The sequence below is a fragment of the Notamacropus eugenii genome, chromosome 3, assembly GCF_028372415.1.
Source record: "Notamacropus eugenii isolate mMacEug1 chromosome 3, mMacEug1.pri_v2, whole genome shotgun sequence".
Classification (NCBI taxonomy): Eukaryota; Metazoa; Chordata; class Mammalia; order Diprotodontia; family Macropodidae; genus Notamacropus; species Notamacropus eugenii.
In genome coordinates, this window is record NC_092874.1 from 113,616,762 (window position 1) to 113,641,062 (window position 24,301).

At 36.6% G+C, this 24,301-nt stretch overlaps 2 protein-coding genes across 2 annotated transcripts in view; both read left to right on the forward strand.

The window, feature by feature from the left end:
• Positions 1 to 24,301, forward strand: part of MTPN (myotrophin) — a 74,585-nt gene that overhangs the window by 29,881 nt on the left and 20,403 nt on the right. Inside the window, exons 2-3 of the mRNA XM_072652629.1 lie at positions 6,259 to 6,372; positions 7,497 to 7,580. Of these exons, the coding sequence (XP_072508730.1) occupies positions 6,259 to 6,372; positions 7,497 to 7,580 (198 nt within the window). The remainder of the gene's footprint in view (positions 1 to 6,258; positions 6,373 to 7,496; positions 7,581 to 24,301) is intronic.
• On the forward strand, positions 2,948 to 3,974 carry LOC140533198 (aquaporin-9-like). Its single transcript, XM_072652628.1, is given in 2 exon segments — positions 2,948 to 3,431; positions 3,434 to 3,974. Coding segments are annotated over 2 exon segments (849 nt in total). The 5' UTR covers positions 2,948 to 3,028; the 3' UTR covers positions 3,880 to 3,974.

Sequence of the window (24,301 nt, forward strand, 5' to 3'; positions counted from 1 at the left end):
AGGTGTGGAAAACTGTGAAAGCTTGACTGGTTCAAATTTCCATAAATTATGCCTTTGATGCATATGTAGATGAATTTTTAGAGCCAAGAGTATAAGCATATGGGTTAGTCATAAAAGTGAGATTATAAGTCATTTAGTTTAAATAACTCCAACCTAACCTGTTTAAATGAGTTATTGAAACTTTAAAATGGGAAATGGATAAAAGAAGAGTTATTTCTCTTTAAACTGTCAGCATTTCCCAAAGCAGTTTCAATAATCTGTAAAACCAGGAGACCCAAAGAACCTAAAAACTTTCCTTAATCAGTAAATAGTTGATTTCCTTTCCAAAGAAGAGAGAGATGGTAGCCATAGGCAGTACTGATTTAAAATATAAATTCATTTGTAAAGTCTTATGGAGGGATAGTGGGAGATTGTAAGCAGTATCTCCTCATAAAACAGTGGAGGAAAAAAAGTTGGTGAGAGGTCTGATTAAGCAAAGACATCTCAAAAGCATTTATGGATGAAACTGGATAGTAAACACTGAGCAAGTGAGAAATGGAAGTCTGTAGAGAATTTTAAAACTTTTCACTATCACATTTGAACCTTTAACCTCACAGCCCCAGATGTGTTATATAAGGGAGTGGAATAGTACTGAAAAGCAAAGATGAAAAGAAAGAGCAGCTGGAATAAACCAAGTATATAAGGAGATAGTTCATGTTGGAAGCAGCACAGTTCCTTAGTATTGTGAAAGAAGGGAGGATACAAAGGCTTGGGGAAAGGATCACATATTCTTGCCAGAAAAAGTCTGCTGAGAGAATATCAATAACTACTGATCAACAGGTCTACTTTACTATCTCTGCAAAAAATTTTCCTAGAGTAATCTATGCATGCATCAAAGACATTCTTATTTAATGTTTGAGAAAAGAAACTTTGGGCTTCAATAAGTGGCAGTAGACTACAGCTTTGAAGTTACATAGTTGACTGAAAGGTGTAGAATACAAGATGCCACTCTTCTTATTACTTGGCTATACGGAAGCATTCAATTCATAGCCTTAAAAACTTTCCTCTAACAAGTTTCCCATGCATATGTCAAACTCATACAGCATTGCTTGAGAGATACAACATAGAACTTTGTTTGAACCTGTGATTATTAATGACAAGTAAGGTATAAACCAAGAAGATGTATATTTACCAGTGTCATTTGCTTCTGTCATGGAAGATGTCTAGTACAGAGGTGAAATAGAAAAGAAATTTTCTTTAGAGGGGAAGAGGCTTCTTTTTGCAGACAATATTGTACTGATTGCAGCAAGGCTTAGAACACCATAGAACTTCCTAAATTAGATCAGTTATTAAAGAATAAAGAATTCTTGTTTTCCAGACTGACATAGTTGGTTAGACAATTATCTTGAGTAGTCATTGCAAATGAACAGTGAGATGAGCCCAAGCTTAAACAGAAGAAAGATAGCAGGCTAAATTGCCTTTGAAAAGTTGTGCAATGATTTTAATGACCTAACTTTCTTTCCTAAAACAAAGGCCCTTCTTTTAACAACAGTGCACTTCCAGGAATGTTTTTCTCGAGAACTGAAGAAGGGGGTCGTGTAGATCATATAAAGGACAATGGAGAGGTGCATAGTGAACATGAACGTTATAATAAATACTAACTTGGATGTAAGAAACAAAGTAAAGGATGTCATTGGAGACATGTGATGGGGGACAGAGAGAGATGGGCCATTCATGTAGTGAAAATGAGGAATGACCATTGTAAAGCTGGAATACTCCATAAGTATCTACATAGTGTTAAAACTAGAGGAACATTCCCTGACAGATTGAGGGACTTCACTTGGAAGATTTATGGGAGTAAATCAACTAGAGTCATGTAGATAATGAGCCTGCAATAATAGATTTTGATCTGTCTTATTGGAGGAGGTACTGACATCAGTGAGATCAGAAATCCATCAAGGGGGGCAGAGCCAAGATGGCGGAATAACAGCATGGACTTTCTAGAGCACTCCCCTCAAGCCCAGCCAAATACCTGTAAAAAAATGACTCTAAACAAATTCTGGAGTTGCAGTACCCGCAAAATGACGGAGTGAAGCAAATCTCCAACCCAAGACAGCCTGGAAGGTCTCTGGGAAGTGTCTATCACACCACTAGACCTGAGCAGTCCTGGGGAAATTGAATCTCAGGCATCTCTGGAGGTTTCCGGACTTCATGACCCCAAAACACTGGGGAAAAATTGCAAGGTCAGTGGAAAAAACTATGGGACAGGTGTGAGAGAGTAGAGTGATCCAACCTCAGGGCAGCAGAGCAGGGAAGGGGCAGAGGAACCGGCGACAGCCACAGCAGCAGCTGCAGCCACTGTTTTTGGAGCTGTAGGCTCACGGATTGTGGGGTGGCTGACATACACCTCCCACCCCCACTGGAAGCAGAGACAAAGAACTCAAAAAGTCAAGTAAATGACTGGTGAAATGAGCAAAAACCGGAAAAAGAATCACACTATAGAATCTTACTTTGGTGACAAGGAAGACCGAACATGAAAACAGAAGATAACAAAGTTAAAGCTTTTCCATCCAAAGGCTCCAAGAAAAATATGACTTGGTCTTAGGCCATGGAAGAGCTCAAACAGGATTTTGAAAATCAAGTAAGAGAAGTAGAGCAAAAATTGGGAAGAGAAATGAGAATGATGCAAGAAAATCATGAGAAACAAGTCATCTGCTTGCTAAAGTTTAGAGACTCAAAAAAATGCTGAAGAAAATAACACCTTGAAAAATAGACGAACCCAAATGCCAAAAGAGATCCAAAAAGTCAATGAGAAGAAGAATGCCCTAAAAAGCAGAATGGGAGGGGGTCATCTCCAGTCATCCTGATAAATATCTGGTCACTGGATTCATATGGCTCTGGAGGAGAAGTGAGGCTGGTAACCTGCACAGCCCTCCCTCACTCAAAACAAAGTCAAGTGCAAGTCATGCCATCATTTCTCTGATGGTATGGTCTTCTTAGGCAACGAAGGAAGAACACAATCCAGATTTGTGACTGAAAGATTCAGGATATGGACAGAAAGGTGCAAAAAAGCTTCAGAGAGAAACTCATCCTGAAGAACTCATTGGCCAAAGAAACAGTTGGAGAATTCCTGGGGACATTCATGATGGTTGTCCTTGGATGTGGTTCTGTAACCCAAGCCATCCTCAGCCAAGGGGCTGCAGGTGGAGTTGTGACCATAAATATTGGCTTTGCACTGGTTGTTGTAAGGGCTATTTATGTGTCAGGAGGCATCTCTAGTGGTCACATTAACCCAGCAGTGCTCTTTGCTGTGTGTTTCTATGGACAGATGAAATTCCCTTTCTATGTGGGGGCCCAGTTCCTAGGGGCTTTTCTAGGGGCTTCAGTCATCTTTGGAATTTACCATGATGCACTTAGATCTTTTGCTGAGGGAAAACTGATTGTCACAGGAGAAAAGCACAGATTTTTGCAACATATCCGTTTAAATACCTGACTGTAGCAAATGAATTTGCAGACCAGGTGATGTCTACCACATTCCTTCTCTTGGTTGTGTTTGCCATTTTAGATGAAAAAAACTGGAGGGTCCCCAAGGGCCTAGAACCAGTTGTCATTGACCTACTGATCCTTGTCCTTTCTTCATTGGGATTGAACAGTGATTGTGCCATGAACCTAGCTAGAGACCTGGGTCCCAGACTATTCACAGCTCTCGCAGGTTGGGGATTTGAAGTCTTCACAGCTGGAAGTTACTTCTGGTGGATCCCAGTGGTGGGTCCTTTCCTGAGTGCCACCTTAGGAGGCTTCATCTGTATTTATGTCATTGAAATTCACCATACAGATCCAGTCTCAGAAGAAAAGATCGAACAAGTGGAGGAGAAAAATGAACTCAGTGTGATAATGTAATAGCATGCACCACCCTGGGTTGTGCAGTTGATTGTAGCCAAGAGTCTATATGTTTATTCACCAAAAGTACAAATTTGATGAAGTTGTAAGACTGAAAGCTAGGGGAAAATCCACTCACTTGTGCTTGTGCAAAACTGAGTATAATACTTCAGGGGAAAAAATGGTCATTCAATGAAATAGAGGACTTTCAAGCATTCTTGATAAGACCAGAGCTGAATAGAAAACTTGGCTTTCAAACGCAAGAATCAAGAGAAATATGAAAAGGTGAACAGGAAAGAGAAACAATAAGGAACTTATTAAAGTTGAACTGTTTACATCCCTACATGAAAAGATAATATTTGTACTTTTTTTAGTATTTGAAAGGATTAAATACATATAAACAGAGGGTATAGGGTGAGTTGAATATGAAGGGATGATATCTAAAAAAATAAAATTAAGAAGTGAGAGGAATATATTGGGAGGAGAAAGGGAAAAGGAGAATGGGACAGATTATCTCTCACATAAAAGAAGCAAGAAAAAGCTTTTTCAATGGAGGGGAAAAGGGGGGAGGTGAGAGGCAAAAAGTGAAGCTTACTCCCATCACATTTGACTTACACATACACACTCAATTTGCTATGAAAATCTATCATACTACAGGAAAGTAAGGGAGAAGGGGATAAGCAGGGTTTGGGGGGAATGATAGAAGGGAGGGCAGATGGGAGGAGGGGGTAATTAGAAGTAAGCACTTTTGAGGAGGGATAGGATCAAAAGAGAATAGAATAAATGGGGGGCAGGATAGGATGGAGGGAAATTTAATTAGTCTTTCACAACATGACTTTTATAGAAGTCTTTTGCATAACTACACGTGTAACATTGAATTGCTTGCCTTCTCAATGGGTTTGGATGGGGAGGGAAGAAGGAAGAGAAGTTGGAACTCGATTTTAAAAAACCATTGTTAAAAATTGTTTTTACATGTACAACTGGGAAATAAGATACAGATAGCGGGGGTATAGAAATCTATCTTGCCCTACAAGAAAATAGAGGAGATGGAGATAAGGGAAAGGAGGGGTGTGATAGAAGGGAGGTCAGATTGGGGGAAGGAGTAATCCGAATGCACACTGTCTTGGGGTGGGCAGAGAGGAGGGGTGGGCAGAGAGGAGAGATGGGGAGAAAATTTGGAACTCAAAATCTTGTGGAAATAATGTTGAAAACTAAAAATAAAACAAAAAAAGGAAAAAATAAAGATGTGCATGCTGAGAAAAAAATAAAATAAGAAAAAAATACATCAAAGTAATATTTGCTTCTCTTCTCTTTTTTTAATGTGATTTGGTATCTTCCCTTTCAGAAATCTTGAAAATTGATTTCTTGATGTTTTTAAAATTGTCACCTTCAGAATGAGTCTTTTCTGTATGTTCGTAGTCTGGTGCAGTTGTTCCTCCCAATTGATTACCTGTAGTGCTATTTCTCTTTGTGTAGTACATTAGAGACATTATTAGAGTACATTATTAAAGTTCAAATGTGATTGTGTCAGTATTATTGAAAGAGAAAAATAGTTATAGATTGTTCACGGATATTGATTGGGCTAAGTTCTCATATTTTGAATGCCAACAATTAAATTGTAGATGGTTTTAAAATGTATGGATTCTTAGCACCCTCTTAGCATCCTTTTCTACCACTCTGTCTTTATCAGTGTAGAAGCAGAAGGATGACCTACAAGTCTCAGCCACTTTGTACTTTTGTTTTATGGGTTTCCATTGCCAAAGAATTTTCATCTAGTGTCTAATCTACTGGTGATGATCCTCTCCATGATTAGATTGTGCCTGCTTTTTATGAACCAATCCACCTAACTCTAGAGATGTACTCAATGCCTTTCCAGCAGGGTTGAACCTTCCAGAACTTATATTCCACTTGCATAGCCTTTGAGAACCATATTTACTTCCACATCATCATGAGGAATGTGTCCTACTTCTATAATGATTCTAGCCTGTAATATACAATATCAGTTACCAAGCAGTGCCCCATCTAGGTATTTACCAGGCCTACCATACTTTCAAAATAAGAAAATTTTAGAAATGTTTGGGTAGTTCATCTATATACATTGTTTTTATAGTTATTAATAATTAAAGTAAGAATTTGAATTTTTACATAGTATTATACGGTTACAAAACACTTTTTTCCACACATTATCTAATTTAGTTTTCACCCCTAATGGTCATGGCTTTCATTATTTAAGACTACTAGGTACTATACTGCATTTCCATTCAAGTTGTTTGTCAGTCCATTTTAGAAAATCGTTGAATGAAATCCTCATCCTCATAGTTTTGAGGGTCCGGGGGGGATGAAGTTCATTTCCCTTCTCCAATCATCACCTTTTTATCCTTATTTTTCTTTTCTATTAAGGGTGAAGATGTTAATCGGACACTAGAAGGTGGTCGGAAACCTCTTCATTATGCAGCAGACTGTGGGCAACTTGAAATCCTGGAATTTCTGCTACTGAAAGGAGCCGATATTAATGTATGTCTTAAAAAAAAAAAAAAAGCTGACTTAGTTAAGACCAATTCTGCTGTATAGTTTGGGTAATTGGTTATTATACATTTTTTAAAAGCTATTTTCAAGAACTTCATTTTGAAAAAGAAAATTATTTAAAATTAGTTTCCTAGAATTTAGAATTCCTATAATCTAGAAAGAAATGATTGAGACCTTTAGCATTAGCAGGATAAATTAGTTTGATTTTGAGGTTCAGTATTGGAAAGAGAATTGACTTTAATCTATTACATGTTTAGCTATTTAAGTTAATAGCACATGAGAGAATTACTTTTCATTTGCATATATTTATGTGTTCCAAGCTCACTTTTTAAAAACTTCGCTACTTATTTTTCAAGTTTGCAGGTGCTAGATATACTAAAGCTTGGAGAATTAAAACTGTTTGTAGGGAGCAAGTAAATAATACTTAATGAAATGAAGGCTAAGTCTCTCTACATCTGTAATGATACTCCAAACTGAATTTTAAGATTAAATTTTAAATCATTTCTTTTTTAATTTGAGTTAACGGTGTGATGTGACAACCAAAAAAACTCATTTCATCTTATGCCAAACTTAGAAAACTACAAAGTCTGCAACGAGAGATTATAGTTCCACTATTCATTTGGTCAGACATGTAGAGTCTTTTGTTCAGTTCTGGGCACCACACTTTAGGAAGAATGGAAGAAACAGGTCAGCATAGAGTATTGGAAACCATGAATCAGTTTGAAGAAACTGAAGATAGTTATTTTGGAGAAGAGATGACTTGGAGGGAGATCATTAACTATGTTCGGATATTTGAAATGTTCTCTCTCATTTGGAAGAGGAGATACTAAATCTGATTTTGATTAATAAAAAATAGGAAGCTGTCAATACAACATATCTCTAATGATGAGCTAAGATTGAAATGGGTTTCATGCCAAGATGATAGTGACTCCTCCCTAGAGGTCTTAAAGAAATTGATAATTTATTGCTCTCACTTTGTCAAGGACTTTATACAAGGGCTTCCTGCTCAGGAGACTGTTAAACTAGCTGACCTATGAGGACACCTAATAGCTTTGGAATTCTGTGCTTTAAATGATTAAGCTCATTTATCCCATTAATTTATTATTTTGTAGGCTGCAGATAAACATCATATTACCCCTCTTCTGTCTGCTGTATATGAAGGTCATGTTTCTTGTGTGAAACTGCTTCTGTCAAAGGTAAGAGCTATTGCTAATTTTCACTGATTTCTCCAGTACTTTATGTTCAAAGATAGGTTAAGAATCTGTGGGGACTTTTTAACTTTTTTTTGTGTCGTTAGCACTTAACACTGTGCCTGGCATATCATAAGCACTTTTATAACTCTTATTGGGTGACTGATTGAAGATAAATTGCTGACTTTCTTTTTGTTTTAAATTGTATCTGGTATCAGGTGTTGGTAACTCATTTGTGGGATTTGAGGTCCCAGATTCTACTTTCTATATTGTACCCAGAACATATTTTTACTTACACAGACAAACATGTAATAGAAATGGTTTGGTCAAAGCAGTACTGGACTAGAGGTTTAAAAGTTCATGGATTTTGGTGTTGGCACTGGCACTGTTAATGTGACCTGGATAAGTCACTTAACTTCACTGGGTCTTCTGTTCTATAAAATAAGCATTTTAGACTTGATGCCACCTTTCAACTCTAGGATTAATTTTTTTCAGTACCTTTCCCTTCTCAAAGAGAAAACTATATCTTAGAACACAGAGTTGAAAAGGATCTTCAGAGGTCATTTAGTCTAACCTTTTCATTCAGTACAAGAATTCCTTTTTGCTAACGTCTCTGATAGGTCACCTACCCTCTGCTTGAATATATGATACATATCTCAGCAGTTTATGAAGCATCTCACTGTTGTGCAAATCTAGTTAGACTCCCTCAATAGGAAGAATTGTCTGTTTCCCTATGACTTTCACCTTTCTTCCTATTTATAATATATAGATTTGCCCTACTCCTTTTTTCTACATAGCAGCCCTTCAAATATTATATATTCTCTTAGTTTTCTTAAATCCAAATATCTTCAGTTCTGTTCACCATTCTTTTTGTAATAACATGGTTTTCATCACTTCCATTTTCTTGGCCATCTTTCTCTGGATGCAATCTAGTTTTGTTGTATCTCTTAAAATGCTGTTCTTTGAATTAAATACATTTCAGGCAACCCTAAAATGTACAAACAGATTGGCTTCCAAAAGTTTGTAAGTTAGTGATGCAGAACTCACAGTGTATATTTATGATAAAACTAGTGTTACAAACAATGATTGGGTTCCCTGGCCAACTCAGAAAAGCAAATTTAATTAAAAATGCTAACATTTTATGGTTCTAATAGTAGATCTGAATCAAAAGACTTTATCAAATGCTTTAGTGAAATTATATCACGTTAGTGGAATACCTCCATCTGTTCTTTTTGTTGTTCTGGTTAGTATTTTTGCCACAAGCCTGGACTCTTTGTCTTTTTCATGTCATTTTTAGGAGCTTGTTACCCTTTTGTGGTTAGTTGACTTGGACTATGTGTCCTTCTATCCTTTATGCATTTTTTTTAAACCTAAGGTCATCTATCTTTCTAATGGTCTGATTCCTTTAGATTCCTTCTTCTCTTCTTCATGTGACTAATCAGAACTTCTTGTTTTAGAATCTCATATTGTATTCTCTTTGAATCTGTAGTCATAAGAATTGTATCTATATTTTTTAGAATTATTTTGGAAACTCTTAAAGACTAGAATGCTTATTCAACTTAGGCCAACTTTCTTGTGCTTTATATACTTACAGAATCCAAGATTATGTATAGGATCCAAACCAATCTCAAAAATTAATTCAACAAAATATAAATGTTTCGGATATGTAAGAAGTAGACTAGGAAGTAACCTAAGAAATTCTCTTAAACTAGATGTTGCTTCTTTATAGGAAGAATTTACAAGAAATACATGGTGATTTAAGGAGTGCTGGCTAAAAGGGGCCGTATAAAAACAGAAGTTTTGTACCAAAGTTTTGTACCAACAGAAGTTTTGTATTCTTAAGAGGAAAGGAATGGTTCTCCCCCATTCCTTAAGCTGTGGGAAATGAGGGAAAATTAGGAAAGGTGGTGGGCCAGGCAATGCACTGCTTTCATTGAAACCTAGAGTCAAAGGATCTTATACATGAGGAGACTGAGTTCAGAGAAGTAACTCCAGATAACACCATTAACAAGTAGCAGAACAATGATATTCATTGTTCTAAAAAAAAGAAAAGTTCTAATAGCAATTGATGACTCAATTCTCAGAAGATTTTAAAAGTTTGATGGGTTTTTTTAATTCTGCATTCTTTACTACTAATCTCCCCTTCCCAAACCTTCTATCACAAATTGACCATGTCTGATAAAATAAACTTATTCCGTAATTATAATCTATCTCCTCTCTACCAGATATTGATATCAGTCTTGGAGTCCAGATTGGTAATTGCACTGATCCGAGTTCTGATGTTTTTTAGAATTTTTCCCCTTTAACATTATTATGGCCATTGTATCCTCTTATTTCTGCTTACTTTGCTCAGTATCAGTGGTGTCAAACTCAAATAGAATTAGATGCTAGACAAAATGATTTAGAAAGCCACAAATTAACATTCATTATCTGTGTTGTACTGTATTCTTATTTATTTTATTAAATATTTCCCAATTACATTTTAATCTGGTTCTAGCTGCAATGGGAATTTTTGTGTGTTGCCTGCTGACATCTCTGCTCAACATAACACATAACACAGCAAGAATGAGAAATGACAGATGTGTGGCCAGAGTCCTCTACTAGTATCTGTGCCATTCCAGGCAGGGAAGCTTAAAAGGAACACCTCAGATATATTGAATGAGTTTTTCATTTACATCGTTAGAGTAAATTCCAGAAGCAGTGAACTCAGATATTTTTCAGTATAAGTAAATTCTTTTCTACTGGTGATATTACTAGGTCAAAATAAACGAACAGTTTTTAGCTACTTGGCTAGCATTGTTCCAGATTGTTTCTGAGAATGGTTAGGTCACTTCACAGCTCCACCAAAAGTGTATTAGTGTGCTCGTCTCCCTAGTCTTATGTTAAGGCTCTTTGACTTTTGTTATTTATCACTTTAAAGGTGTAAAAAGGTTGGATTTTATTACTTTAAAGTATTTTATATATTTTTGTTGTTGTCTTTTGTTTTTAATTCACATTCATTTCTAAATATATCCCTATATCCTAAATATATCAACTCTATCCAGAAAGCCATCTCATAACAAAGATTGAAAGAGAAAGCCAACGTATTAGCTATGGGTTACAATATTCCACACCCATAATTTGCTACATTTCTCTGGGACCAAATTTGATCTTAATTATACAGAGGTCAGTTTGTCATATTATTCTTTGAACTTACTATCTTGTTGGCCTTATGTGTTTTGTTTTCCTAATTTTGTTTACTTTATTGTACATCAACTCATATAAGCCTTTCCATGCTTTCTGAATTTATTATGCCACAATTCAGTCATTTCCCAGATGGGGGATACCTGATTGGTTTCCAGTGACTTGGAAAAAATTGGATTTCTTTTTGTTGTTGTTGTTGTTGTTATTTAATATTTTATTTTTCCCAATTACGTGTAAAAACAGTTTTAACATTTTTTTCCACATTTTGAGTTCCACATTCTCTCCCTTCTTACCTCCCCTTCCCCACTTTGAGAAGGCAAGAAATTTGACATAGATTATACATTTGACATAGATTATACATGCAAAACATATTTCCATGTAAGTCATTCTGTGAAAGAAAGCACAGACCAAAAAAAACAAGAAAAATAAAAGTAATGAAAACGTATCTTTAATCTTCATTCAGGCTCTATCAGTTCTTTCTTTGGAGATGGAGAGCACCTTTCATCATAAGTCCTACGGAACTTATTTTCTATTCAGCTCTGCTCTTTTCATCAGGAATGTTTGAAAGTCCTCTATTTCACTGAATGTCCTTTTTTTTTCCTGGAGAATTGTACTCATTTTTACTGGGATTCTTGGTTATAATTCTAGCTCTTTTGCCCCCTGGATCATGTGTTTTCCTAACTGTGGCCTCATTATATTTGAATGATTTTTGGCTGCTTGCAGTATTTTCTCCTTGCAGTATTTGGCTATAATATTCCTGGGAGTTTTCATTTTAGGATCTTTTAGGAGGTGATTGGTGGATTTTTTTCAATTTCTATTTTATCTTCTGGTAAATATATCAGAATATCAGAAAGGTTTCATTTGACAAATTCTTCAAAGATAACATCTAGGCTCTTTTTTTTGATCATGACTTTCAGGTAGTCCAGTAATTCTTAAATTTTCTTTACTGGATCTGTTTTCCAGTTCAGTTGTTTTTCCAATGATATACTTCATATTTTCTTCTATTTTTTCATTCTTTTGATTTTGATTGTTTCTTTACGTCACGTCATCATTAGCTTCCACTTGTTCAATTCTAACTTTCAAGGAATTATTTTCTTCAGTGAGCTTTTTGTGCCTCTTTTACCATTTGACTAATTCTGCTTTTCAAGATATTCTCTTCATTGGATTTTTGTGCCTTTTTTACCATTTGGTCTATTTTGTTTTTTAAGGTGTTGTTTTCTTCACTTTTTTTTTTTTTGTGCCTTCTTTACCAAGCCATTGACTCCTTTTTTTTTTTATGATTTTCTTGCACCACTCTCTTTTCTCTTCCCAATTTTTCCTCTGTCTCTCTTACTTGATTTTTAAAATCTATTTTTAGTTCTTCCATGGCCTGAAGTCAATTCATATTATTCTTGGAGGCTTTGAATGCAGGAATTTTGACTTTGTTGTCTTCTTCAGGATGTATGTTTTGATCTTCTTTGTCCTCATAGTAACTTTCTGTAGTCAGAATTTTTTTTTCTTTTCTCCTTTTCCAGCCTTTTAACTCTATGCTAAAATGGGGCTCTGCTTCCCAAAGGAGGGGATCACTGTCCCAAGCTCCAGGATTTTTGTGCAGCTGTTTTCAGAGGTAATTCTGGAGATCTGTAATCTTGGCTCTTTCAAGGTGGTATGATCTAGGGAGAGGAGTGTTTATTAGTCTTCTGTGCTGTACAATGGTTTGTGCACAAGAACTCTCTTCAACCCTGGAATTGTGACCAGGGTCCTTACTCCCCTGCTGTCACAAGCTCTGCTGTGCTAGTGTTCCTCCCTGCACTGAGACTAAGACCAGAACTGCGAGCCAAATCCAAGTATAGGCAATGCAATAGAGTCTTGCCCCTGGTGCCACTGAAGGGACCCCTTTAAATCTTCTGACCTGTTATCTGATTCCCTTATCATCTGTGGACTGAGACGTCTGGAAACCACCACCACTGCTGCCACTGATTAAGTTGCCCTGAGACCTACTCCTAGTTTGCTGGGGCCTGGTCTACACTCCTCTGTCACCCTGGTGTAACAGACCTTTTCTAAGTTGTCTTGGGCTGGAAGACTGTTTCACTCCATCTTTTTGTGGGTTCTTTATTTAATTAGATTATTTAAAGGTATTTGGAGAGGTTTGGGGAAGAACTCAGACACTCATGTCTCTGCCTTTACTCTGCCATCTTGGCTGATTGGATTTCTTCAGTTAACTATATGCTGTGCAGAAGTTATTGGTATTTCAAGAATTTTTAATAAAATATTTTGGGTATCTCAGAAATAGTTTTCAGACATTTTGTACTGTAGCGCAAATGATATGGTTCTCCAGAAGTGCTTATATGAACAGAATTACCTATTTTAGCAGGCAGGCAATAGGCATTCTATTAAGCACTTACTTACTCTGTACCAGATGCTATGCTAGCTTTGGGAATGCAGATGCAAGCAAAAAGACAGTCCCTGCCCTCATGGAGCTTATATTCTAATGAGGGAAAATACCATGTAAAATAGAGCTATGTAAGTGTTAGGGAGTGGGAGAGAAGGGTAATTATATATCCACATGGTGGTAAAGTCCAGGAAGTCAGAAGCACAACCAGTTATAGAGTCAGGCAGAGGGATGTTCTAGGATGAGAAGACAACTGAATCATAGTGGCAGAGTCCAGAGCACAGCCATGCTCTCTTTGTCAACCAAAAGGACCATGATAGAGAGGGCTGTGTGGAGTAGGATGACCCACAGAGATTTCCTACCCCATCTCTACTCCTACCACATGCTTCAAAATAGACAGCAGAAAGTATATTCTGGAAGGGGTAGAGGAAAGATGGCAGAATAGAAGTATGGACCTGCTCGTGCTCTCCCTCTAAAGCCCTTAAAATACCTGTAAAAAATTGCTCTAAATAAATTCTAGAGCAGCAGAAGCCACAAAATGACAGTGAAACAGATTTCCAGGCCAAGACAGCCTGGAAGGCTGGCAGAAAGGGTCTATCACACTGGGATCGGAGCACAGCGCAGCCCAGGGTAGGCTTCAGGCACAGATGGAACTGAAGCTGCAGGCTTCATGATGCTGAATCACAGGCAACTGCTCAACCCAGCAGATTTCTCAACCCACAAACACCAAAGACAGCTTCAAAGGTCAATGAGAAAGGTCTTTCACCTGGGTGAGAGGGGAGTGTGGTTGGACCCTAATCCCAGTCCCAGCCCCTCTGGAGCTTTTGGCCTACAGACCCTGGGGAATCAAGCAGCTGATCTGGGTCTCAAACCTGTGTGGTGGTCCTGGGGTGAAGTGGAGCGCTGGTGTGGAGGAACTAGTGACAGCTGTGGAGAGGGAATCCTACTTGCAGTTACAGGACAGAAAAGAGTGCTTGTGGTTACTCTCAGACCAGAGCACAGGCCAGGAGAGGAGTAAACACCTCTCTCTTGACTATGCCACTTTGGAGGAACTGACAACTTACAGCTCTCCAGAGATATCTCAGAGAACAGTTGCATGAAACCTCTGAAGCTTGGGGTAGCATACCCTCCACTTGACAAAGGACTCAAAAGTCAAGTAATTGGCTGGGAAAATGCCCAAAAGAGGAGGGGCCGAAGGTTACTTTCTTGGTGAAAAGGTATTTTTTCTTCCTTCCTTTCTGATAAGGAAGAGCAAAACATACAATCAGAAGAAGACCAAAACATGCAACCAGATGAAGACAGTAAGATCAAGGCTCCTACATCTAAAGCCTTCAAAAAAAACATGCAGTGGTCTCAGGCTGTGGAAGAGCTCAAAAAGATTTTAAAAGTCAAGTCAGTGAAGTGGAGGAAAACTTGGGAAGAGAAATGAGAGTGATGCAAGAAAATCATGAAAAACAAGTCAACAGTTTGCTAAAGGAGACCCAAAAAGATGCTGAAGAAAATAACATCTTGAAAAATAGATTACCCCAAATGGCAAAAGGTCCAAAAAGCCAACGAGGAGAAGAATGCCTTAAAAAGCAGAATAGGCCAAATGGAAAAGGAGGTCCAAAAGCTCACTGAAGAAGATAGTTCTTTAAAAATTAGAATGGAGCAGGTGGAAGCTAATGACTTTATGAGAAATCAAGAAATTATAAAACAAAACCAAAAGAATGAAAAAATAGAAGACAGTGTGAAATATCTCATTAGAAAAACAACTGACCTGGAAAATAGATCCAGGAGAGATAATTTAAAAATTATAGGTCTGTCTGAAAGCCATGATCAAAAAAAGGGCCTAGACATCATCTTCCAAAAAAATTATCAAGGAAAACTTCCTTGATATTCTCTACAGAACCAGAAGATAGAATAGAAATGGAAAGAATCGCCTCCTGAAAGAGACCCCAAAAGGAAAACTCTTGGGAATGTTGTCGCCAAATTCCAGAGTTCCCAGGTCAAAGAAAAACTACTACAAGCAGCCAGAAGGAAACAATTCAAGTATTGTGGAAATACAATCAGTTTAACAGGATTTAGCAGCTTCTACAGTAAAGGATTGAAGGGCTTGGAATATGATATTCCAGAGGTCAAAGGAGATAGGATTAAAATCAAGAATCACCTACCCAGCAAAACTGAGTATAATACTTTATGGAAAAAAGTAGAATTTCAATGAAATAGAGGACTTCCAAGCATTCTTGTTTGAAAAAACCAGAGCTGAATAGAAAATTTGACTTTCAAATGCAAGAGTCAAGAGAAACATGAAAAGATAAACAGGAAAGAGTAGCTATAGGGGACTTATTAAAGTTGAACTGTTTACATTCCTTCATGGAAAGATAATATTTGTAATTGATGAGATCTTTTTCAGCGTTAGAGTAGTCTAAGGGAATTTTACATACATATACATATATATGTAGGTGTGTACGGGTATGTATGTATTTGTATATTATATGTGTAGGTGTGTATATGTACATTGGGTTGTATGTATACATATTTACATACATACATACATGGCACAGGGAGAAGGGAAAATACTTAAAAATAAAATTTACTGTTGAGTGGATTGTACTAGGAGCTAGAGAAGGGGAGAAGTAAAATGTATCAGATCATCTCACATAAAAGAGGCAAGAAAGCTTTCACAGTGAAGGGGATGAGGGGGGAGATGAAAGGGAATAAGTGAGCTTTACTCTCATGGGATTTGGCTTAAGGAGAGAATAACACACTCAATTGGATACGGAAATCTATTTTACCCTGCAGGAAGGCAGGGTGGAAAGGGATAGGAGAGGGAAGATTATAGAAGGGACAGCAATGGGGGAAAAGGAAAATCAAAGGCAAACCCTATTGTGGGAGGACAGGTCAAGGGAAAGAATGGAATAAATGGAGGGCAGGATAGGACAGAGGGAAATGTGGTTAGTCTTTCACAACATAACTATTATGGAAGCGTTTTGTGTGGCTACACGTGTATGACCTATATTGAATTGCTTGCTTTCTCAATGAGGGTGGGTGGAGAGGGAGAAAGGGAGAGAATATGAAACTCAAAACTTTAATAATGAATGTTAAAAATTGTTTTTGCATATGGTTGGGAAATAAAGTGTACAGGTAATGAGGTATAGAAATCTGTTTTGCCCTACAGGAAAACAGAAGAGAGGGGGATGGAAGAAGTGGGGTGGAATATAAGGAAGGACAGAGTGGAGGAAGGGGTGGATGGGGTGCATGCTTTCCTGAGATGGGGAGAAAATTTTGAATTCTAATTCTTGTGGAAGTGAATGTTGAAAACTGAAAAATAAATTATACGTATAAAAAACAAAGAAAAAACGTATTCTCTGTCCCATCTCCACGACTGTGTTTTACCTTATTTATTCTTGTTGCATTTAATTCTAGTTCTTCTTTAGTGTAAAGAACTTTAATATAAATTTTTTAAAACTTTGGTGAATCTTTCCTTGCATTTTTCTCTTCTGTCTTAACCTCTGTTTGAGAACAGTTGTCAAGGTGCTTTTTTTTTTTTTTTAATTCAGGGAAAAAGTTAAAATCTGCAGCTGGGAAATTTAGTTTTTAACCTGTCAGGTGACCTAAGATATCTTTCATAGTTTATATGCCTTGGATGTAATTTGACCCATTGCAAGAACCAGCTGAGGAATGCACTTCTCTGAGTCTTATTTTCTTGAGAGAGAGAGAGAAACACATACACTCTATTTCAGAACCTTGATATTTATTTTATTTAAATGTCTTCAAAGCATGCTATGGGAGTGAATAATTAAATTGTGGAGACATAAACTCATCACTAATGAGGTATATCTCTCAAAGGTTGGATTATCAGAGTGTGAACTCTGGCAGGTTCAAATTGAAAAGGTTTCTTGTATCAGTATGGTGATGGACTGACTATAGCTACATTTGGAAAACCGCATCATTAGTTTGGCTCCATAGTAATTAATTTTTCAGCTATATTGTCCCTTGAAAACTAAGTTGTAGAGAGGTTCTATTCTGCATTAATGTAAAGATTCCCTCACAGACAATCACAGATCTGTGAAGTGTGTGTTTTCTTTTTTTTTTTCTTTGTTTTGTCTTGCATTTTTGGTCACCTTGATTTCTTCTTACACTTGTGTGCTGTAGACTTTAAGGACTCTGAATTAGGAACAAAAATACTTTCCTATGAAATATGCCTCACCTTATCAACATTATATCCCCTATCTCCACACTCTCAAAAAAGGCAATTAGTGATGAGGCATTTTAACAAACTTTTTTTCCTGACCCATATATCCTCATTGACAGCCTATATTTCTTCAGCTTATGCTCACTGTGCTTCTTTCTTTTCTCCAGAAGGTTTTTATGTAATGATACATAAACTGTAAAGTGTTCAGGTAATTTCTGAGTGAACTTGTATTTACTTTAGAACTTCATGCATTTCTCTGCAAATCCGAACAACTCAGGTTTCATCTGACACCCAGCAAATAGACAAAGGTAGCAAACAGTAGGAATAAGCAGGCACAATAATACACTGTTGGTGTTAATCAAACTGTTCTGGGAATCATTTTAGAATTATACTAGCAAAGTGACTTAAGCTATCCCAGACCCTTAACCACAAGATACCACTGGTAGGCATATGATCAAACGACGTGAAAGATAGAAGACTGCATTTACGTTAAAATATTTATAAAAGCGCTTTCTCTAATAGTAAAGAACTGGAAATGAAATAGATATCCACCAATGAGAAATGGCTAATCTAAATATATGAAAGTGAAAGAATATTGCTGTGCTTTAAGAAATAATGACTATGAAGAATACAGTAAACACAGGAAGGCTTTCTTTAACTGTTGTGATGTAAGGTAAACAGAACTAGAAAAGCAGTATACACAATATCTAGAACAACATAAAGGGGCAAACAAACAAAAGGAAGTGAAGCTTAACTTCAAAGATGAGAGGAAACTCCTTCCCCTCTTTAATAGAGATGGGGAACTCTGGTTATGAAACAAAGCATATGTTGTTCTATACAATTGACAGATTAGTTACTTTTGCAGAAGCTGTTTTTCCCTTCTTTTTAATTCCTTTTTATAGGGAATAGCTAGGTTTTTTTAAAAAGAAGTTGTTATAAAAACAAAAGATGCCAATAGAAATGTTTTCAAAGTTTTTCTTAAATAAAATAACTTTTACCTTTTTTCATTTTGTGAATTGGAGTGCTTTTAGATTGATTTTGCACAGCAGTTTGATTGCCTTTAACATAGAAACTGATAGTCTCATATGGTTTTAATAAATCTAGTACTAGTTCTGTTGAAAAGACATAAGTAGGTTATGGTACATATTACAAAAAAGTCCTTTTAGTCCTTTTTTCTGGTGTAGTCTTAGGCTTGTTCCTACAAAGCATCCTCTAGGTTTTTGTATTAATCACCCCAGAGCCAACTCCCTATCCTAGGGAAGTTATCCCTATGGGAGGTTAACAGGAAAGGAGGAAAGATCACTTGTCAGATAGGATTAGGCAGTCATTTGAAGAAAAGAGAAAGGGATATGGGACACCAATTCAAGGGGAAAGGCATAGTTGAATGTAGAGTGGGGAAGCTCCAAAGTTGGCATTATAAAACTTGGTTTATTCTTCCAGTTCTTCCCCATGCCTCTTTAACCACATCAATCTAGTCAAATAAGGATATTTGAAACATAAAGACAATAAATTGGGTCTGATATGAATGAGATGGCAATTATGTTTGATGGAGAGGTATTCTTCCCAATTGATCAGTGAAAAAAGAAGAATTAAAAAGGACAACCCCACACAAACTTATATGACCACCAGTTCTGGCCTTCTTACTCTCCTTTCATCTCTGAGTTGCTCTCTGAAATCTTGCCTTCTGGTAGTCTACTTAGTCATGTCAGTTTGTTTAACCATTTCCCAAATGATGAGCAGCTATTTCATTTCTAGTTCTTTGATACTACAATAAAATTGTTAAAGTTTTTCTTTCGCACCACCTCCCCTTTTATGAAGCTCTACCTGCTTTTCTTTCCTCTCTAGGTACCCATTACCTTTGTACTATCTTCTGTATGAGAAGAGATAGAGGGCAGAAGAAAAACTTATGGTGGACATTAAAAGATAGCAGATTTCAATTCAGGAAAAATTTCCTGACAGTTATAGCAGCCCAGAAATAGAATGGACTGTAAGCCTGATTTGTACTTTGGATAAGGGTTAGATTAGATCACCCACCTGAGAACTCTTCTAAACTTTATTGTTTCACTTCCAAGACTTCTTTTGCTTCAGTGCCTCACCCAAGCCTACTTTCACCCCAAAATGCCCAGTACTTTGGAAGTACCTACTTCTCATTCCTATTCTCTAATCAAAATTCACATTTCCTTAGTATGTCTTTTCTAAGTGTTAGATAAAGAGAAGCAAGGTGATTAAGCTAATATATACTAAGGTATGAATGACTGATTCAGCAGTACCAACACATATGATATGACTCACTTTTCTTCCAGAGATATTTACTTTTAAACTCAAATGAATCTTTAATTGGGAAAGATGGGGAAATGTCAGAGCATTCTCTTAAATTACATTACTTACAGGCCAGCCCTAGGAAGAAAATAAGGAAAGAACCCTCTTTGCCCTCAGGCCCTTCCTGTGTAACAGGTTTATTTCAAAGGGAAAAAAACTTAGGGCCACAAACTTCTCCCCCATATTTTCCCAAGCCACCTACATACGTTTCTGTTCTTCCTACTCCTTTTAACTTAATTACTGTCTGAATTGTAAGGCCCAGGGTGTTCCATCTCTGTATTATTTATACAAACAGAATCATCTATTTATCTAAAGGATTTTGAGCAAAATGGTTAGAAATGTTATCCTGACATAAATTTACCTAGTAACAGATAAATTGTCCAATTATCTTTGAATTGCATGACAAATGTGAAAAGGGATGTTATTCCTGGAGTTTCAAATCTGCAAAAGATGAAATACTATTTAGGGTAGTGATATGCATGCATAAATGTTTGATCCCTAGCTTCTAACAAGTTTAAATTTATATTTAACCTGTATTCTATTTAAAATCTAAATTTTCAAGTTTGAACCTACTTAAGCTATTTGCTGCAATGACCTTCTAAACTTCTCCAAAGTTTCTGTTAAATTCTGAACTATTTTTAAAAATTAGTAAGAAATAGTTTTTTCCCATGTTATTTATTAAAGTGAATGAAAGAATTCAGAATCAGAAGATCTGAATTTGAATCCAGTCTCTGCTTTAGCAAGTCACTTGACTTCTTCTGTCAATCAGTAACTTCCTCTGTAATTTAAATATTATAATAGACCTGTTAAGATAATGAACTCATTTTTAAATGTGGGCTTATGTGTTGCACTTAAGAAAACCTTGTTACCTAATTGTTAAACGTAAGTATTTTGCAGAATTACATAAATTACATTTTAAAATGTGGCCAATGGCATAGCAATCATCCAGTAGGGAGAGTTGAATTTTGGTGAAAAATAGGGTTTGAGCTCTTGCCCCCTGATATTTATTATCTTTGTGTTCATTGGAAATTCTTAAAACATCTTTGAGCCTCATATTACTGATATGTAAAAAAGTGAACAATGCTTATGTTTAAGGGAGTACTTATGAACAAATCACTTTATAAACCTTGAAGGACCATATAATTTAAACTCTTATTATTGGCAATCATCATAATGAACATTCTGTTATTATGGTTCAGGTGCAAGGATGATCTTTACCCTTTATCACAGCTTTGCATAGTACCTGTAAAAATTTGTACAAATGAAGTGGTCCGTTATGTTCATCAGCAGTTTGGTGAACAAATACTCAACCAGAATCCTAAAGTAAATTATATCAGGAGGAGCTATAGTCAGTGGTTGTGATAGGATGGCAGCATCAATGTCTGGGAAGTCTCTTCCAGGTTCTACCACACACACATCCTGACAAACCCTGTTTTTACTGCCTCATTCTATTCATTTCCCAACCCTGACCCATATTCAGAATGTAAACTCCTTGAGGGGGTGGTAACATTTTTATTTGTTTACTCAGCACCTAGGATAGAACCTGGCACATAAATGACACTACATGTTTATTGACTGATTATATGACCACACAATTTACATAAATGGTAGTTGCAATGTTGCTGAAGCATTTAGATATACTCTGTTACTTAGTTATGTAATATTCCCAAGTTTAAAAACATTTAAAAACATTTTTATTGATTTGTCTGCAAGTAATTAGGATAAGACAGATTTAGTTAGAAAAAGAGTCAAAGAATTCAGTTGTGATGAACTATATACCACCATAAGCTTCTTTGAAACAACAAAAATGAGAAAGATCAATATAAGAATAGAAGTTCCTCTGTTTTTGTAAACTAGGACATTTTTATGTTATTTTTAGAAAAGTGGATATCATTCCAGAAAGGGTAGGTGTTAGTCTGGTTTGGATTGTTAAAATTTGTGTATGCCTCTGTTGTCATAGAGAACTGGTCCTGAAATGAGTAAGACCTGAGTTCAAGTTTACTTCCAACACGTAAAAGCTTTATGACTCTGGACAAGTCACTTAACCCCTCAGTATCCCCAGGCTAAGTTGTAGAAACTGTGCTGAGGGAGTTTCGTCAATGGGAGTTCCTTATATCAGTAAAATACAAGGTCCAGTCCAACAATAATAATAATAATACTTAAATGGATTGATGATCACAACAAACCCTTGCTTTCTTATCCTGCAGAATTCTTATTCCCTTTTGTACCTCACCAGTTGATGATTAATCTGTCATACAGAGAGTTATCTTCTAGTTAATTCAGCATTTTATGGATACCAATGCAGTACTAGCTTATCAGTTGTCATTTCTGTCTCTCACTATATAATTTAGCCAACCTGCTTTTCCAGCTTCTTATACTATCACCTTCATTACTTGATAACAGGCTACATACAGCTATTCTGTCTGTGTCTTTATATTGTTCTTTGCATCTCCTTCAGTTTTGATCCTGATGTTGTGATGGTCTGTGATTCTTACCCCTAAATCACCATTTCATGACTATTTTTATTGAAAAGGTGGATTTTTGCCAGAAACAAGTAGTTTTGGGATTATTGAAAGCACTGAATAATTCCTGAGATCCAAGTATCCATTCAGTTCCATAAAAAGTCATTGTCCACATGTACTAACTGCTAGGGATAAAAAAAAACAAAGACACTCCCTCAAAGAGTTTATAATCTATTGAGAAGACCATGTGCAAACACATATATACAAAGCAAGCTATATACAGAATAAATAGGAAATAATTAACAAGGAAGGCATTAGAATTAAGTCATTTTCCATTTGTCCAATTCTTTTTTACCCTATTTGGGGTTTTCTTGGCAAAGATACTGGGAGTAGTTTGCCATTTTCTTTTGCAGCTCATTTTACAGATGAGGAAACTGAGGTAAATGGAATTAAATAATTTGCCTAGGGTAACACGAGCTAGTAAGTGTCTGAGGCTAGATTTGAACTCAATAAGATGAGTCGTTCTGACTCCCTGGCACTTTGTTGTACCACCTAACAGTCCTAGATTGAAGAATTACATGACTAGAATTAGGATTAGTTGGGAAATGCTTCCTGTAAAAAATGAGATTATTATTTGGAATTTGAAGGAAGCAGAGTAGTCAGTAAGAGTGGAGGAGAGGGAACATTCCAGGTATGGGGGGAACAGCCACAGGAAATGCCTGGGGACCAACAGATGGGAGATGGGACAGTTTTGTTCATGAAACCAGGAGGCCAGTGTCACTGAATCAAGGAATACATGGTGGGGAATAAGGTATGAGAAGACTGGAAAGGTAGGAGGGGGAAATAGGGTATAAAGGGCGATTTTGTATTTGTACTTGCATTTTGTATTTGATCCACTGGAGTTTATAGGGACCAGTTTCACCTTTGTCTTTGTGCCTAACATATAATAGGTACTTAATGCTTGTTAGCTGATTAACTTTGTGATCACAGACAAGTCTCTTAACCTCTCTGAGGCTCAATTTCCTCATCTGTAAAGTAGAAATAATGTACTGCCTCTCTTACAGGGGTGTTGTGAAGGAAGTGCTGTGTATACCTGAAAACACTTTATAAATGTGATTTATCAGAAATACCTTTTACTTGTGGTTTAAAAAAAAAAACAAGACATAAGGATGCTTTCTAAATAGGTCAAAACAGTCGGAGATGAGGAGGACAGTATTAAATGATAATTAAAACACTAATGTGGTTGACTGATATAATGAACCCAGCACCTCACCCTTTTATGTAAAGTTCAATAATAATTTGTTGACTAAGCCCAGATAATTATAGCTGACAGTTAATTTAGCTCTGGAACAAATGTAGACCATGACATATTCTTCTTCCCCTTCCCCCAACCCCCATCATGTGCTGTTCTAGGTCAGTTCCAGTTATTCCTGTCACCTGCCTAATGTCTCAAAGTAGAATAAAATTACTGATAACTGTGTGGATGTGTGAACAATGGCTTCCTTTCTATCTCTTAGGGTGAGACAGGCCTAGTTCTCCAAGGAATGAAATAAAAGGAGGCAATTTACTGGCTTCTTCATCTCTTTGCCCCAGGCCAAGTACCTGTTCTTCAACTATTTCAACCAAATAATTTCCTACCCGTTGATCCCAAGGACTTACCACAGCTACTTTGTAAAAATACTGACCTCTCCTACTCTCAGTGAACTAGGCTGAATGGACCTCCCATCCTTCCAGGCCCTGAGCCAGGAGCCCAAGGCCTATTAGCACTTACCTGGTAGAGTCGTGGACCTAGTATTTAAGGAGAGAAGCATATCTTTCATTTGTACCCTTCCTTTGTCTTTTAATCCAGTCTTCTTGGCTTCTCCAAATTATGAGTGGGTGATTGTTTTAAATGAGGATGAGTCCATTAGTTTATAAGCACATCTTTAGTAGTGTTGTGCATTGGTCTTCATTACCATCTTTTTTTAGAAGTTCTACATTCGGATATTGTTTTATTATGGCACTTTTAATTTTTTCTGCTTTCTCGAAAAAAAGACATGAAAAATGGTATTTTTTGTTCACTTAAAGAAATAGTCTAACTTTTTAGTTTTGAGTACTGTAAGTGTACTTCTGTTTTGTGAAAGAAAATGAAATCTTAGAGAACTCAGGTTCAAATTCTTGAACCTTATATTTGAAACTTAAATTCAAACTCTAGAACCTTACCCCATACTATTTG